The sequence below is a fragment of the Chelon labrosus genome, assembly GCF_963514085.1.
Source record: "Chelon labrosus genome assembly, chromosome: 21".
Lineage (NCBI taxonomy): Eukaryota > Metazoa > Chordata > Actinopteri > Mugiliformes > Mugilidae > Chelon > Chelon labrosus.
Genome location: NC_140354.1, coordinates 2930707 through 2946595, shown reverse-complemented (window position 1 = coordinate 2946595; position 15889 = coordinate 2930707). Strand labels below are relative to the sequence as shown.

The 15889-nt window shown below is 39.2% G+C and overlaps 3 protein-coding genes across 6 annotated transcripts; 1 reads left to right on the top strand and 2 right to left on the bottom strand.

The window, feature by feature from the left end:
- Positions 1–213: 213 nt before the first annotated feature.
- mylpfa (myosin light chain, phosphorylatable, fast skeletal muscle a) lies at positions 214–4054 on the bottom strand. The gene is made up of 7 exons (XM_084571407.1): positions 4004–4054; positions 3252–3350; positions 1902–1977; positions 1710–1814; positions 1340–1418; positions 1174–1222; positions 214–1054 (listed from the first exon to the last, which is right to left on the bottom strand). Exons 1-7 carry the CDS (start codon positions 4004–4006, stop codon positions 953–955), a joined length of 513 nt encoding a protein of 170 aa, XP_084427533.1. The 5' UTR covers positions 4007–4054; the 3' UTR covers positions 214–952.
- Positions 4055–7878: 3824 nt separating this feature from the next.
- Positions 7879–11389, bottom strand: pheta2 (PH domain containing endocytic trafficking adaptor 2). 2 transcript variants are annotated; one of them, XM_084570206.1, is made up of 4 exons: positions 10599–11389; positions 9555–9643; positions 9158–9458; positions 7879–8757 (listed from the first exon to the last, which is right to left on the bottom strand). In XM_084570206.1, the coding sequence occupies exons 2-4, from the start codon at positions 9633–9635 to the stop codon at positions 8354–8356; spliced, it is 786 nt and encodes a 261-aa protein (XP_084426332.1). In that variant the 5' UTR covers positions 9636–9643; positions 10599–11389; the 3' UTR covers positions 7879–8353. The 2 variants fall into 2 exon arrangements, with proteins under 2 accessions (XP_084426332.1, XP_084426333.1); XM_084570207.1 differs by lacking the exon at positions 10599–11389 and having other exon boundaries at positions 9555–9646.
- A 363-nt stretch (positions 11390–11752) lies between these two features.
- On the top strand, positions 11753–15224 carry cd2bp2 (CD2 (cytoplasmic tail) binding protein 2). Of its 3 annotated transcripts, none has more exons than XM_084570750.1 (7): positions 11753–11820; positions 12167–12245; positions 13066–13195; positions 13392–13549; positions 13628–14216; positions 14295–14380; positions 14949–15224. In XM_084570750.1, the coding sequence occupies exons 2-7, from the start codon at positions 12171–12173 to the stop codon at positions 15057–15059; spliced, it is 1149 nt and encodes a 382-aa protein (XP_084426876.1). In that variant the 5' UTR covers positions 11753–11820; positions 12167–12170; the 3' UTR covers positions 15060–15224. The 3 variants fall into 3 exon arrangements, with proteins under 3 accessions (XP_084426876.1, XP_084426875.1, XP_084426877.1); XM_084570749.1 differs by having other exon boundaries at positions 11764–11880; XM_084570751.1 differs by having other exon boundaries at positions 11802–11845.
- Positions 15225–15889: the final 665 nt, after the last annotated feature.

Genomic DNA, 15889 nt, shown 5'->3' with positions numbered 1-15889 from the left:
AGCCCCCCCTCCCCCCCACCCCTGCGACCCTTCACAGGACAAGCGGTTACAGAAGATGAGTGAGTGAGTACAGTAGTTTGTAATCTGTTGCAGGCTCATGTCTGTAACTGCAGATATAAAGAAGGTCCACTAGAGGTCAGTAGGGGTGTAGATGCAGAATTATGCATCATTTCCTCAAACCCTGCCCCACAGAGCCACTGAACAGACACACTATTGTACAAAAGGAAAGAGATTTTATTCACAGTTTGTCCCTTTTATTCATTACAGAGGGAAGGTGAGAAGGAATCCAGTCACTGGATTTGGGATAGCTTATGGGAAAAAAAGGTGATTCACTAGATGCAAGAAGGAGCGGAGGGAAAGAAATCGAAGACTAGCATGTTTTCTTTCGTCCCTTTCTCTCCTCTCCTTCAGCATTTTTCTTTTCGTTTCTCCAGGAAAGAAAGCTGTCATCACTTTAAGGAGACAACTTTTCCCCATCTTAACCTGCAATGCTCTCCCTCCTCTCACCTCTTCTAGCCGAGAGAACATCTTCAAAATTTGGAATGAGGTCCTCAATTTGCCCCTTCAGCCAATAAACCTGTTTCCCCCTGAGATGCCGAGGGAAGCAGAGGGTCATTCACACAAAAACCTCAGAGGCTGAAGTGACAAGTCAGAAAGAGGTGAAAAGACAGCAGATGGTTGCAAGGAAAGAAAGGATGTTTGAGAAATGTGGTGGTTGGAAATGATGTCACAGGATAATTTTATTGAAAACCATCCCTATTCCCCATAAGCAAACATAGACACCCCATGGGCACCAGACATGTGTCCGTGTGGCAAGTCTTTGGTTTGAACACAAGCGTCTGAGCACAAGGGTTTACACAGAGGGTAAGTAGGGAGGAAGAGGAAGAGAGAAAGGACAGGGAAGGCAGAATAGCAAAGGGATTGTTGTCTTTCTTGTCTTCTAGCTTTCTCCTTACTCCTCCTTCTCCTCTCCGTGTGTGATGACGTAGCAGATGTTCTTGTAGTCTACGTTGCCAGCAACATCTGGGGGGAAGGCGGCCCACATGTTCTTAATCTGAGGAAGATTATGAGAGTTAATGAGGGTTAGATGGATTTCATTTCAAAGATATTAGTCCAAATTATTTCTTGAAAAAAACTAAACTTCAAGTAGCTCATAGCTTTACGGCAATTTACCTCATCCTTGGTGAACCTGTCGCACTGAGTGGTCAGGAGCTCCTCAAGGCTGAAACAGGCAAGGCGAAAGATTTAGTGTTAATGGTGTGTTTGAAGGCACTTGCATGTGCATAGGCAATGGTATCATTTGTTCTGTTGTTGTCGTTGTTTTTGACAAAGTCCTTACAATTCCTTCTTGATGCTTCCAGTACCCTCGGGGTCCAGGACTTTGAAGGCGCTAAGAATAACGTCCTCGGGGTCAGCACCTGTACAGGACAAGAGGTGAGTTATACAGACTATAATCACAACAAATCTATCAAAAGATGTAAACAGTAGCCATGGTTTCACTAGGCTACTACACTAGTAGATATGTATAATTTTAACCTGAAAACCCTTTAACCTTTTCTAGGTAGTGAGTTAAAATAAATGATGGTTGATTAGAGTTATAAAGTGGTATACAGTGGGAATACTGCTTTTGAACACTGCTAACTAACTTCACTTTGACTCAACTATGGTAGCTATAATATAAAAGTTTAGGTGTAAAATGTGTTGCCCACCCTTCAGCTTCTCTCCAAACATGGTGAGGAAGACGGTGAAGTTGATGGGGCCGCTGGCCTCCTTAATCATGGCCTCCAGCTCCTCATTCTTCACGTTCAGCTGGCCTGAATAGCACAGAAATTTGCATTAGGGCCAGAGGTCATGAATTCACACATGCATTCTTTGTGCAGATTTGCTCCGTCGCGGCCTACCCATTGAGGCCAGCACGTCCCTCAGGTCATCTTTGCTGATGATGCCATCTCTGTTCTGGTCGATGATTGTGAAAGCCTGGAAAGCAAAGATGGGGTTTATAACGGGAAGGAAACTGCCGTCTGTGTAGGCCGAAAGGGTGAGACCTTTTTGCACTTTTACTGACTCCGCTGTCAACAGTTTGTCTATTAAAGTGACAGCTGGCAAATATCTTTGACACGGTGCTGTTTAAATTATGTTAGAGGATACTGTGCAAGAAATAGACTGTACCCAAAAACTCATACTTGGCTTAAGCGGCTTAGAGATTGAAAGGACTGGCTTGTGGGAGTGCTTAATGCGCCCCCCAGTTTTTTCTTACATGTTAATTTTGGAAAGTATCATGAGGGAACAGCTGTGTGATCTAGTCTGCAACTTACGACTATGAAACCTAAGAGAACCTCTTGGACTTGAACTTGAACTTTGTTGCTGACCTTTCTCATCACCCCCTCTCCTTACGCTACCATTTCTTACTCACAAGTTTCCCTTGTGCTGATAGATACAAATACATCCCCTTGGCTGCTATCTTTCCATCTGTGCAACGTGCTAAGATCGTCTTAATCATCATGTTATACATTCCCTAAGTGGCAATCAAGAAGCCTGTATCACTTATCGTGGGAGGAATGTTTCCTCCACTTGGAGCGCAGATCTCTTGACAACACACTGAAAACTCAGACACATCATTATCCAATCTCTTGACAGCATGCCCTTATAAAATCCCATCTCCCTGACCTTAATGAACTCTGACACCTGCCTTTAGGTCTCACTTTTACACTCTGTCTGTTACTTTCTGGGTTCAAATGGCTTCAGTGGAGTCTGAAAAGGTACATCTTCAGGTGAAAAACACACAGAAGAACAACAAACAAAAACAAAAAAGTCTGTTATTGCATTATACTACAGTTATTCTGCTCAGCTTCCCAGCCGTTGGGCAGAGTCTCAAGAAGATGTCTGAGTGACAGCTGAGCTGGGGTCAAAGGTGCACAAAATACAGAGAGCTTTAGATGGTGTCAAAATTTCTGCGCCGCTCCTAATGACATTCTTATGCTTATTAGATTGTCAGGGGAGAAGAGGAGGCATGCATAATAGCAACTGCTGTGAAAATGGATACGAGAACTCCTAAACTGAACTCTATATTTGATCAGATTCCAAATGTGGGGTTCTTTACATATCTTTGACAGCTAACTGGACATAACACAGATGTCGAGTGTTTCTTGGGGCTTTCCCTGATCTGATTCGGCCATTAATAATGCTTGTAGAGCAGAAAAAAGCAGTCCCCCGTATGAATGGAATATCACTGAGAGACCAGACAACCTCACCTCCTTGTACTCCTGAATCTGGCTCTGCTCAAACATGGAGAACACGTTGGAGGAGCCGCCGTCTCCTGCTGCCTGCCTCCTCTTGGCCTTCTTTGGTGCCTGGAGGACAAACACGTGGAGGAAATCTTCAAATGGGTCCAGGATGCTAATGAGTGCTATGTGAGTAGAGGTTCCCTTTCTATTATGCTATGTAAATTGTATATGTCCACGAAAAATAACAGGGTGGTTATCCCATTTTACTTTCATCATTTAATATGAATTACCTTTATAAGTGCAAAAGAGTAAAGCCATAAATAAAGATTAGAGAAAAACATTGGATAAAAATCATCTTCTGTCTCTTTGGATAGGTTCTGATCGACTGCAGCAGCATGATAGATCCTACAAGTTCAGGTCTGATCTTCAGCTTAGGTATGAAATGTATGATCTAACTTAACATTACACGTGTTTGGTTTATGAATTTGTGGCAGCATATTTTCTTCCATGTAGCTCTGCAAAACTTTGAGTTTGACATGCAACCTGCACATGATGTAAAACAAAAATTCACCACCACCTCACGCACTAGCATCCTTCTTACTGCATCACCAAGAGCTGTGGTTATCTCAAAAACATCCACAGAAGATGTCCAAAATCTACAGGAGTTTCTACATCAATTTGACAATCAAAAATCTGAGTTAATCCATAGGGTTGGTTTTATTCCCCCTGGAGAAATATCCACCAGCGGATTGCAGATATGTGGGAACCCTGGTACTCACCATCTTGAGACGGTTTGAGTGGAGGTTTGGAAGATCAAGAAAGAGAAGACTGTGTGAAGCCGCGTTATACGTATATCCCCGGAGGCTTATATACTGGAAGCCAATCTAACTTTAGACACAGCCTCAAGTTTGGATTGGGATAAAAAAGAGAGCAGAGAGGGAGAGAGAGAGAGAGAGAGAGAGAGAGGATGGTTAAGGATGAACTGATGGCAAAAGTGAAGGAGACAGAATGGCGGAACTCTGTATCACCTTACAGGAGATCAAAAATAGACCCAGGAGTCTTGGAATTAAGTAAACCCGATAGCTGAGGGACCATGCCACAGGTCTGCAGTCCCACGTGGACTAATAAGGACATTCGGGACATAGATGCTTGCTGGACCACTGGACACTGTTCCTCCACCCTCCCTCTGTCCACCTCCGTTTGCCTGCAGAAAGGCGCAGCGGCCACTGCCTGACTTTATTTTTGGTTTGTGATGTCCATTGCGATATTACAGAGTGAGATACAAGCATTCTATACCCTCAGCAACTGATGCAGCTTTTACCCTGTATGTGCACGGCTCGGCTTTCTTTTTTTAAGTTGCGACAAATTAATGATGTCAGATTTGGAATTTTCCCATGACAGCAATGATGATGGGCTACTTCCGGGACCAAATACGTACAGTACGACTGCATGAACGTATCTGTCTCATCTCTAATTAAAATATCAGCAATCATTTAAAATAATTTTGGAAAATGTGATAATGATTTGGCCTATTCATGCTCACAGTCTTGTTATGTGCACATACTGTACATCTTGGCTGTTTTTCATGATGCTTAAATGTAAATGCTTACAAGGCTTCACTTTTAAGAATTCATCTTTCTTTTTATGTACTTTTAAAAAAAACAACTTACATCTCAAATAACTGGGGCAATGATATAACTGACAGATTTAAATAAGTGACAGATATAAGTGACAGAATACAATTGCCCTTTTACTTGTGACTGCTTTACATTTTCTGTCCAGTAGCAACATAAACATAGTTAATACCTGGTCATCATTAAGGCCTTTGTCTTTGGCATTATTGTCATCTTCTTTTATTGTGATGTAAAAGAAATATAAGGCATTAAAGTACGTGGAATGTGGGAGACAAAAAGCAATAAAAGCAACATAATTGACACATGTTGATGTAATAAACAGAACAAACAATATCAGTTTGCTTTAAGTATGCTGTAAGGCATTGATCTTCAGTCATATACTGTGTTTTATTTAAATGAGTTACTAAAGCAACTAGTAACTATACCTGTAAAATTAACTCTCACAGTACTCATAGAATAGAAATAATGGCACAATACTCATGTGAAGTGTGAGTACATCAAAACAACAAAACTATAATGCTCATCTACTTTATTACTTTCACACTTTTACCATCACAGTAACATTTTATTTAACTGGAGAAGTCTCTTATTTTATAGATTACAATTTGATTGATTTCTGAAACTAATGTGAATGTAAATTTCATGCTTCTCTTTCCATTTATTGTTTCTTTCTTTCTTTTCCCAGAGATTGTCGGCCTTAAATGAACAACAACATGCCAGACCTGTAAAAGTGGCACCTTTAACCCTTGGCTGAGGTCCTGCTTTCTCATCTCTATGAAGGTGTGTGTTGGTGATTAGCCTCAGTTGTGAATGCTTTTCCACCTGTTTGCCGCCTCTCACGCCGTCTGCCCCTCATGCCCCCCCTTAAAAATAAGGGGATTACTTGCCAGGGTGATGGCAGCAGACATTCCCAGAAGAACATAAAAGGGACAGCTGAGGGCGACCAAAATAGCTAAATAAACTTGACAGTCTGCCAATGTGCCGGCCCCGGAGAGCAAAATTCTTCCCTTCATTTATTTTTTCAAGGTTTTATATCCAAATTTACCTCAGAGATAATCTGTTTTCATTCAGTGGACAAATTTGTTAATCTGTTGTTTTTGATACATTTATTTTTGTTCTCTGGTTGTGGCTGTTTGTCTTTCCACTGGTCTCTGTGATGACTCACATGTCTCCTCTTTACTGGTTTCCTGTCATTTGGATTGGACAGACGTTTGTTTATCTTGGGCGTGCAGTATGTTCAGAGTGTGACCCTAGCTGTCAGTCCTTCCCTTGTGCTCCTGTTAACCTTTGACCTCAGGTTTACTTGTTCATCATCACCTTGTTGGAGGAACAAAATGCATCTTACGCCATGTTCTGTCATTTTTACTTTTGGTGTCGGGAGGTAAAGCACAGAACTTTTTAATTTAAAGCATCCCATTGGTCCTCAGTGTGCTTTCACATCAATGAGTCAGTGCTTTAAAATATTAATATAAGGTTTATTTAAACAGGAATTAAGGCAATACTAATTACCAGGGAATTACATGGCATTGTATTTCGACTGTAAAACTCTGTACTAGCATTGGGTTGACATTAATTCAGCTTTCTTTGTTTATAATAAGATAATGATGATTTATGTCCACCTTCATACAACACCTCAGTATTTGTTCTGGTTTGGCATACATTGCTGGCAAATTCCTGTCAAATAATATTACATTGATGTTGTTAAAATTTATCTTGAAAAGAAAATGTGAGAGTTATTTCTGTTTGTTGCGGTGTCTTTTCTGGCTGTGTCGGATTTTGTCGTCACCCCTACAGGCGATGACTGACAGGCAATTCATAAAAGTATGAGCGTAAGCTTTGCCATCTCAAACTCTTCACAGATGCGTCAGCTGCTACATTTTACAGACTTCCTGACATCACAATGTGTTTACACGCCGCAATAGTGAGGAAGTCGTTCCATACAGATGTGTGTACATTGCGAGGGCCTTTGCTGTAATGTGATATGTCTCACCACGCTCCTTTGGAGCCATCTATCACTTTTTACACGATCGGCATGTATGTCTGTAGGCTCTGGAATGTGGAGAAGCTCCCAGCTTGACCTATGGGGAAGAAGTCCTTAAGGAACTGACGTGACATGGGAGACTCTCATACTCTGGTGCGTTTGATTTCCTACCGGTCTAGGGTTGCTCTATTTTGTTATCTGATCCCATGTGGCTGCCTAACATTCTGTACAGTAAATTTAAGGTAAAGGCTGGTCAGGTGCCAGCATAAATCATTTTCAGAGTGCATCATTTCATCAGCCTGGTGGATTGAATGGAAATTAAGAGTCAGAGTCATGCTGCAATAATGCAAGTAAATTAGAGTGTAACTCAGTTCTAGACACTAATTTAATATATAATATATAAATATTTAACCCTGCCTCTTCTAATAGCAGCTGAATTCTGTGTGTCCCTCATATGCTTCCATAAATCACTGAGCTATTTCTGCGTAAGTCACGCTGCACCCATCCTACTGTGTCTTCAGCTCCCTCTGCTGTTTACCATCCTCCACTGACTGTCATCATTGATTAACGAATTGCTTCCTAACCATTAGAAAATCATGGGACCCTGTTTAGTATGACTTTGTTAGAAAGTCAAATTATCTCTCTCTGTCTAAACCAAGGCAAATCTCCAGACGAACACTGACTCCAAAACCCAGGTTTTCTCTAATCATTTCTGTCTAAATTACTGTATTTATTGCAGATTTACTTGACACCACAGAACATTCTCTTTCTTCTGGCATAGCCTTTTTTTTAACACCTAAATAGTTTCATCAAGCTGCCTATGCAGAAGGTGCATTACATAAAATGGAAAATTTCATAATTATGTCTATTTCCGGAAACATTATTATTTTGTAATGATGGTTTCCAGGTGTATTTTGAGCATCTGCATCTTACAGGATTGTGTGTCAGCATGTCAGCTGATTTGGAGACATCATCAAGTCAACAAACCAATTTTATTTTGGTAAATATATAATACCTTATGTTTAATACTGCATCATAAACAGTTCCCATGCTGTGGGTACATATGAACAAGGAATAAGCAGGAAAAAGCACAGGTGTAAACTGGGAAATTAATCACAACATCCTGGTGTTGTGCTGTCAACAATGTCACTGTCACCTTTACTACAACAAGAAACTGCACACTGCTTAACATCTAAAAGTGTGGGGTTACACCAGCAGCTTCTGGCCTTATTCACTTTGTGTTTAGAGTGTTCTTTGTGGTGTCCCAGAGAGAGTGAAAGGCCATCTTGGTTCAGACAAGCGCAGAATTATTTCTGTCAACTACTATAAGTCTAACATAGAAATGCTCAATTCAACATAAACTTTTAGCACTTGTTTAGCACAGCTGTCTGGGCTTCAAACTCTAAATACAGCGTATGTGAAAATACTTCAGGCTCAGTTCCTTTTTGACACATATGTACTCTAGCTCCTTCTCACTTCCCCTTAAAGCATTTCTTCTTTTGTTGTTTCTCTTTTTACCCCAGATCGATGAGATCTCCATCAGTGTGGTCCTCCTCTGTTTGTCGACTTTTCAGCCAATCCTCCCTTGCTTTCTTCACTTCCTGGCCATAATAATCATGAAGTTTGCTGAAATCCTCAAGTGGGTCAAATCCCACCAAAGGCCATTCGCCATACAAAGGTGCTGGTCCATTAAGTGGTGTGACATGAGCATTTCTTCTGTGCCACAGTTTGGGGGACTTTCTAGACACCACTTTAGTTGGTTTTGAAGGTGCTTGTAAAACACAGCTGGCGCTGAGGCTTCTCCCCTCCCTGATCTGTGCTGCTGGTCCCTGCAAAGTGATTAAGAGGCTGTTGGTGGACCGTGAGAGGGCACTGACAGAGGAGCAGGATTGACCAGAGCCTTGTTGCTGCTTGGCTTCTGCAGATAGAGAAATAAAAAAAAATAAAAAAAGACCAATCATAACTATAAATATTATATTAATAGAACATTTTTGAAGGAATTGTTCAACATTCTGTGAAATGCTATGGGAAGGTCCATACCATGTTCATGCCTGGGTACAACTGTTTCTGTTTAACTTAGCTTTGCACAAACACTGAAAACAAAGGAAATCACTTGTCTGGTTCTGTCTACCAAAATGTACATTTATTTTACATTTCTTAATAGATTAGACGATGAGCTAAATAAGCTCTAGAAGTGCTTGTAAAAATACCCTATATCAGAGCCAAATAACAATGGTGATTAGACAATATTTGAATAAAAACTGCCTGTAAAAGATAAACAAAAACTTTCTTTACAGGAAGGAGCACTGCTAACACACCTTCATACTGCCTCCCCAGGTCTCTCACCAGCAGGGAGAGGTAACAGTGGCTGGCTGAGAGAAGAGCTTTCACCCAACTTTCTTGAGTCTGATGATCCACTGCTGCAAATCTGTAGGTTTTGAGTTCGGGCCCAAACACAAGGGAAAAGGCAAACTGTCCATCACACTCTGAATGCTGAATGGCACACCCTTCCAGCACAATAACACCCAACAGGTGTCTGTCAGCGGGACGCTCCTGATAGAAAAGCAGGTTTGCCTTCAGGACAAACCAGCGTCGATGGTAGGTGCCATTTCGATTTTTCTATGAAAAAATGTATCAAAGAAAAGCAGGATTTTTTGCATTTGCTACCATATAAGAAGTGGTTTTATGTTGTCTATGCTATATGCTTTTCCAAACCTTTTTGTAGAGATATCCCTGTTTGTCTACTGGAGAGGTGCATGATAGGTAATGTGTCAAAATTTTCTCATGGAGCTTCATCCCAACACCTAAAGAAGAGAAAGTGTTGTTACATTCGGAAGGTATTTACTGGAAACTGCATAAGATGTGGACTATCATGCGTGAAATACACCACAATACACCTTAAATAACTGTTCTGGTTTCAGACTAAGCAAAGTGATGCAGTTTTTAGTTTCTATGCTTCCTGTGGAACAGGTCTTGACAGCTCGACTTAGTTTGTCGAAAGTTTCAAACTAATTAATTACATGGCCTCTTTTAAATATTTTAACTATTGCTTGCTTTTTCTTTTGTTTATACGTTTATTTAGTTTCAAATGGCAATTTTCATAAATATGAATTAACTTGAGTCTGAATGGTGCTTCATAAATAATTTTCCCTGCCTTGATCTCCTCATCATGAGGGTGTTGTATGCTTGTTACTTGTCTTTTATGTGTTTTTTTTATGTATCTGCCTAGGGACAATAGATGAAAACTAGCTATGGTGCTAATTCTAGCATATTTACATTGTGTACTTGTACTGTTGTCCATCAATATGCACTGTCCCTATCTAAATAAACAATTAAATAAATAAATAAATCACCTATCACATTTGTAATGTGACCATTTGAAAGTACTTGACCTCTAGGTTGGGACCCGGCAAACTAAAATACCTACACACGCATAGTGAGAACTAAATCTATCTCAACTAGCTACAAAAGTAACATACTGTTTTCTACTACCTTACTTATGTACAGCACTGAGTATTTATACTGAAAGATTCAAAAGATTTGAACTAAAATAAAGGTCGATAATAAAATAATAAGCAATGTAGAAACATGAAATAAAAGGAACATACTGTTATTTAAAGTGTATGTTGACTCAGTACACAGTAAACTAGTGTAATCTGTATGTAAAAGTAAGTTATAATAACAATAGAGCAACAACTGTAAATTTTACTCGTGACTCAGACTAGAGTGACACAATAGAAAATAGTGACTCATATTTACCTCTGTCAATGGTGAATCCCTCGCAGGGTCACTTTCCTCCTTACATTATTTATATTTACAGATATTTTCTTGACGTTCCTAAAGCCAATTGTTATCCATCAGCTTGGTTCATCCAGAACTAGGCAGTGTTAGAATATATAGTTTCAGGTTACTACCACTGGCTCTCCCTCTGGTATAAGAGGACGAGTGTTGAAATATAAATAACTCGACCCACTTCCTGGTAACAAAATACTGACACATTATAGTCTCTCTCCTCTACGCTTGAGTCTACCTTGAGCTGATGGGTCGTACACAGCTGAACAAAACCGGCCTCACTCACTCACAGGCTACCTGGAAGTGAGATGCTGAAAGCTGAAGTGGACTTTGAGATGTGATGCATTAGCTCTCTCACTTCTGCCTTTTACTGTTTCTTTTCGTAACAATTAAAGGCAAATGGTGCCCTCTTGAAAATTTGGCTCAACATTTCTTTGCATGATGTGTCTATTTTCGACAGCTACTTATCCTTTCTATCCCAATGGACTTCAAGGAATTCCGAATCTAAAAGGGTCCTAAGTGTTAAGACATACAGACCTTCTATACTGCACAGCTATTCCTACACAGCACGTCAGAGTCAACCTAAGATCATAGGCCAAACCCTAATGCAGAAACTGAATGTTTCAGTTTACATACTAAATTAATTCCTGCAACCAGTCAATAATTCATTCATTCATTTATCTTCTGTAACCGCTTGTTCCTGTGAAGGGTCGCGTGGGGGCCTATCCCAGCTCAGTCAATTATTCCATTATGAATATATATAAAGAGGTTTTCCAAATGTTTGAATGTCTTTGAAGAAGAAATCTTAGTTTAATATGTCTAATCAGGTCTAACTAACAATAACATCTGTTACTGATCAAGTTAAAAGATCTTTTATTCAATTAAAAATAGTGAAATAATAATAATAATCTTAATAATAATAGTAACAATAATACCTGACTATTATATAATTCTTAATGAATTAATGTATTAACTGTCTGCACATCTAATGATTATATGTTTTAGCCCTGTATTAGAAAATAGGCTTGCTAAATTTAATTAAGCTTAAATAAATAAAAACTCACTCATCACCAGATGGTGGCAGTAACACGCCGTGTTGTTGTTTGTCAAGGAAGCGCAGACAAGAAGAAGAAGAAGAAGAAATCCAGCGAAGAAGAAAGGAAAACGTCGCTTAAATTGATTCCCGCAGGTTTTACCGCATTTTGTTGCTCAATGTCAGTTTAATAGTCTATTTCTGTAAACCGCAGCGGTATGTAAACGTCATATTTATGAACTTATCTACATGTTATCTCTCCTGTTGGCGGACGTTTTAGACTGCCACAAAAGCTGCACTTGTTTTGTATCGGTTGTGCATTTGCTGTTTGCTAACAGTTTAGCTATAAAGCTAACAAGTTCTGTCGTAACTACTCATGTGTACAACGTAGGAAATCTACTTAATGAAAGTTTTATAACTACTCACTAATGTTTAAATAAATGCTATATGCTATAATGCTATAAATAAATGCTATAAATAAAACGCTGTCTTACCTCTGCAGCACCATGTCGAAGAGGAAAGTAACATTTGAAGACGGTAACGGGGACTTGGATCTGGAAGACGAAATCCCTAATAAAAAGGTAATGGTATTTTCATAGTTATCTAAGAAGCATTGGGTGTTGTGGTGTCAGAGTTCAGCTTTTTTGTTATCAAAGTATTATAACACGCGAAGCTAAGAATCGCAAGAGTAATTCAGTTGTTTTCGTTAAGCAGGGTTTTCTTCAAATGTTTCCAAAACCTGGCCTGGTTGACTGGTCTTTTTACTCAGTTTATCATTGCTCAATTAAAAATGTGACGGGTCGCAAACCTCAGTACAGCCACGTGGCTTCTACAGCCTCTTAAAAACACTCTCAGGTACTGCACTAAAATGTGTGTATTAAAGCATGATAAAAAGTTTTGCAGTAGTAGAAATAAATATTATTAATTTCCCAAAACTTGATATAACAACAGTTTATTAAGCAGTTCTTTCATGGGTCACGTGATCCCTGGTACCCAGGTGTCTGGTTTATCAGTTAGGACCTCAAAAATATATGTAGCAGCTACACACTGAGACAAACTGCAACAACTGAGTCTGCACAAGCATTGTGGTGCTACCATGTATTGCTGTGAGCCAAAAAGACCACAGGCTAAGTCCAAATGGGATGGCCTTTGGTAATAAAGGTTGTACCTATTGTTTAAACACAGAGTTGTATGCACTACTCTTTTACAGTGTAGGTGAAAATAAGTCAGTCGGCTATTAAAAGTGCAGAATTGTCAGACAGTAAGTAACTTTGTTTTTTAATTAAAAGCATGAATTTTAACGCTTGCAAGAAAAGTTGATGTTGGAATTACATTTACTGTTATTAGTTAGTTAGTTTACCAAGTATTTCTGTTGTCATGTTTTTCTGTTTTGTTCTATAGAGTTGTGAGGCTGTCAGTGGACCGGGTTCCAGGTTCAAGGGTAAGCATTCCCTTGACAGTGATGAAGAAGACGAAGGGGAGGACACAAACAGCAGCAAATACGATATCCTAGCCAGTGATGATGTGGAAGGTATGTCTTACTGATAATGTGAACTGTAAAAGGTTTTGAACATAAAATTTTGAGGACATACAGTATTTATTTGCTCTTGAGATTTTCAAATCTACTGTTTTCCCCCACATTGAGGCAGACAGCTGGAAGCGTATTTCGTAGAAATTATGCCTATCAGTAATTGTTTAATTCAAGACCATGCCAACTATGTTTTCAGGGCAAGAGGGAGCAACAATCGACTTTGATGAGGGAGTTTCTATTACTCCTTTCAACCTGGAAGAGGAGATGCAGGAAGGACACTTTGACTCAGAGGGAAATTACTTCGTCAAAAAAGAACAACAGATTAGAGACAACTGGCTTGACAACATTGATTGGGTATTCGCATTTTAGAGATATCCTTTGTTCTTGAGAACCTTTCAGACATTGTGTAGTAATATCAGTTTCTTCTTTCAGGTCAGAATAAAAGAGCAGCCTTTCAAACAAAAGAAGAAAGGTCTTGGAGCCAAACGGACACGCAGAGTGGGTGATGAAGATGAGGCTGAGGAAGAAAAACAGAGAGAAGAAAAGCAGGCAGGCCAAGAGGAAGAAGAAGAAGAAGAGGAGGCGACAGAACCTGCCGAGGACCCCCTGGCATCCTTCACACAGCACCAGCTCACCGAAGCTGTGATTGAACTGTTGCAACCTGGAGAAACAGTTGCTGCAGCGCTTCGTCGGTTAGGAGGACTTGGAGGGCGAAAAAAGGGAAAGCTGAGGGAAGAAAGTAAACCCACAGAGGAGACTAAAAGGGATACCGAAAAACTTGACAGGCTCACGGCACTTGCTGACAGACTGGTTGGATCTGGGATGTTTGAAATCTATCAGCAAACCTATGAAAAACTGGCCTATTTGATGAAGAGCATGACCAGCAAGCGGCCAGCGGTGGGACAGAAACAACGGGGTGGCGATGATAATGACGAAGAAGATGAACTTGACATGTTTGCTGATGAATTTGATGAGAAGCATGTTAGCAAGTCAGAGGACAAAGAGGAAGAAAACAATAGAGGTTAGTTTTTCTTACTTTTACATGGTTGCCTTCAATATAAAATATATCTGTTTTAATCAAGTTTTGTCTTCCTCTCAGTGAGTGATGAAGTGATGTGGGAGTACAAATGGGAACATGTGGACAACTCAGAAATCTATGGCCCCTTCACCAGCCAGCAGATGCAGGTATTCTCAAACAACATTTTTAAATTGAAAAGCAGTTCTTGATTATGTTGATACGTGCAAGTGAATCATCTCTTTGTCACTGCTTTTCTTTTGATACTTTTGTAAACAACTGTTTAATATAATCAGAAAGATGGAATGAAAAAGGGTATGTTGTTGCACTACAGGTTTGTGTTCCAAGACACCTAACATTTGATCAGTCTCGTTACATTTGGTTCCTGTATGTGTATATAGAAATATAGATGGTTACACACTCATTTAGTCGATCAAAGCATAATTGCTGTAACGGCTACTTGTACATTCCCATTTGCTTATTTTTAATGTTTTTATTTATTGTATATGCATAATTTAAAATTAAATCAAGTTTGTCTAAAAACCTTGTAGCTTAAACCTACATTTTCAAAATTTTACAGGCAGGTATTTTCATGATTGTATCCCCCCCCCCCCTTGTAGTGGCAAAGTTATTAGTAAATCCAATTATGTGTTCTAGATTATTGTGTTGTAGACTGGTCCTACCTTTTACCTCAATCTGACCTAGTGGGTTTTAATCTTCTTATTATCTGTTTTGCAGGATTGGGTGGATGAAGGCTATTTCAGCAGTGGTGTTTACTGCAGGAGATTGGACCAGGAGGGATCTCAGTTCTACAACTCCAAGAGACTGGACTTTGACCTCTATACTTGATCTATATCCTGCATAAAATGAATCGCAACCATCATAATGGCTTGCAACATTCATGTTTTACCAACAGTCTTTCTTCAGTTTTTTCATTCAGTTTTTTTGTGTCAGTTCTGTTTCAGTTTTGTTTTCTGTACATTGTTTTTAAATAAATCATGTGTGTTAATTTTGTGGCTTATTGGGGACTTTTTGATTAGTTAATGGAAATAAATGATATAATAAATTAATTATTTCCACTTGTGAGAAGACACTACTATCTTGTCAATTTGTGTATACACAATAATTAATGATACATTTTCTGTGAAGAATGATATTTTCAGTAAATTGGAATACAGGTTTGTTAGGATAGTTACCTGCACATGGCTTCAAGTATACAAAGTTAGGTGCTTTACATGACTTTACATCAGTGTTGCAGGATTTGTAAAGTCCATTAAAAGATCCGCTAAAAGATAAATTATTCCATCGATTGCATATTTATTTATTAAACATGCAATCGATATACAATGTCATCAATTGTCTTTTACATTCTAATCTAAGTCATGGGAAACCTGGCAAAATGCACGGCCTTGGATGCACAGTTCAGAGCTGTGTAGTTTGTCAACTTCTTTTATTAGCCGGTAGCTGTTAAGTGCTGGCTTTGGCATGCTGATGGTATTAGTCCCACATGATAAAAAAGGATGAGGTTTCGGATGTATCTGATATTTTTTTGACATCATTGTATGATCCAAGATATTGTTACGTCTTATGTCTAAGCAAAAATCAAATGTATCGATAAAAAATAATTGTTATAATATATAGTTAATATGATGTTTTTACTGGCATACAAATACAAATAA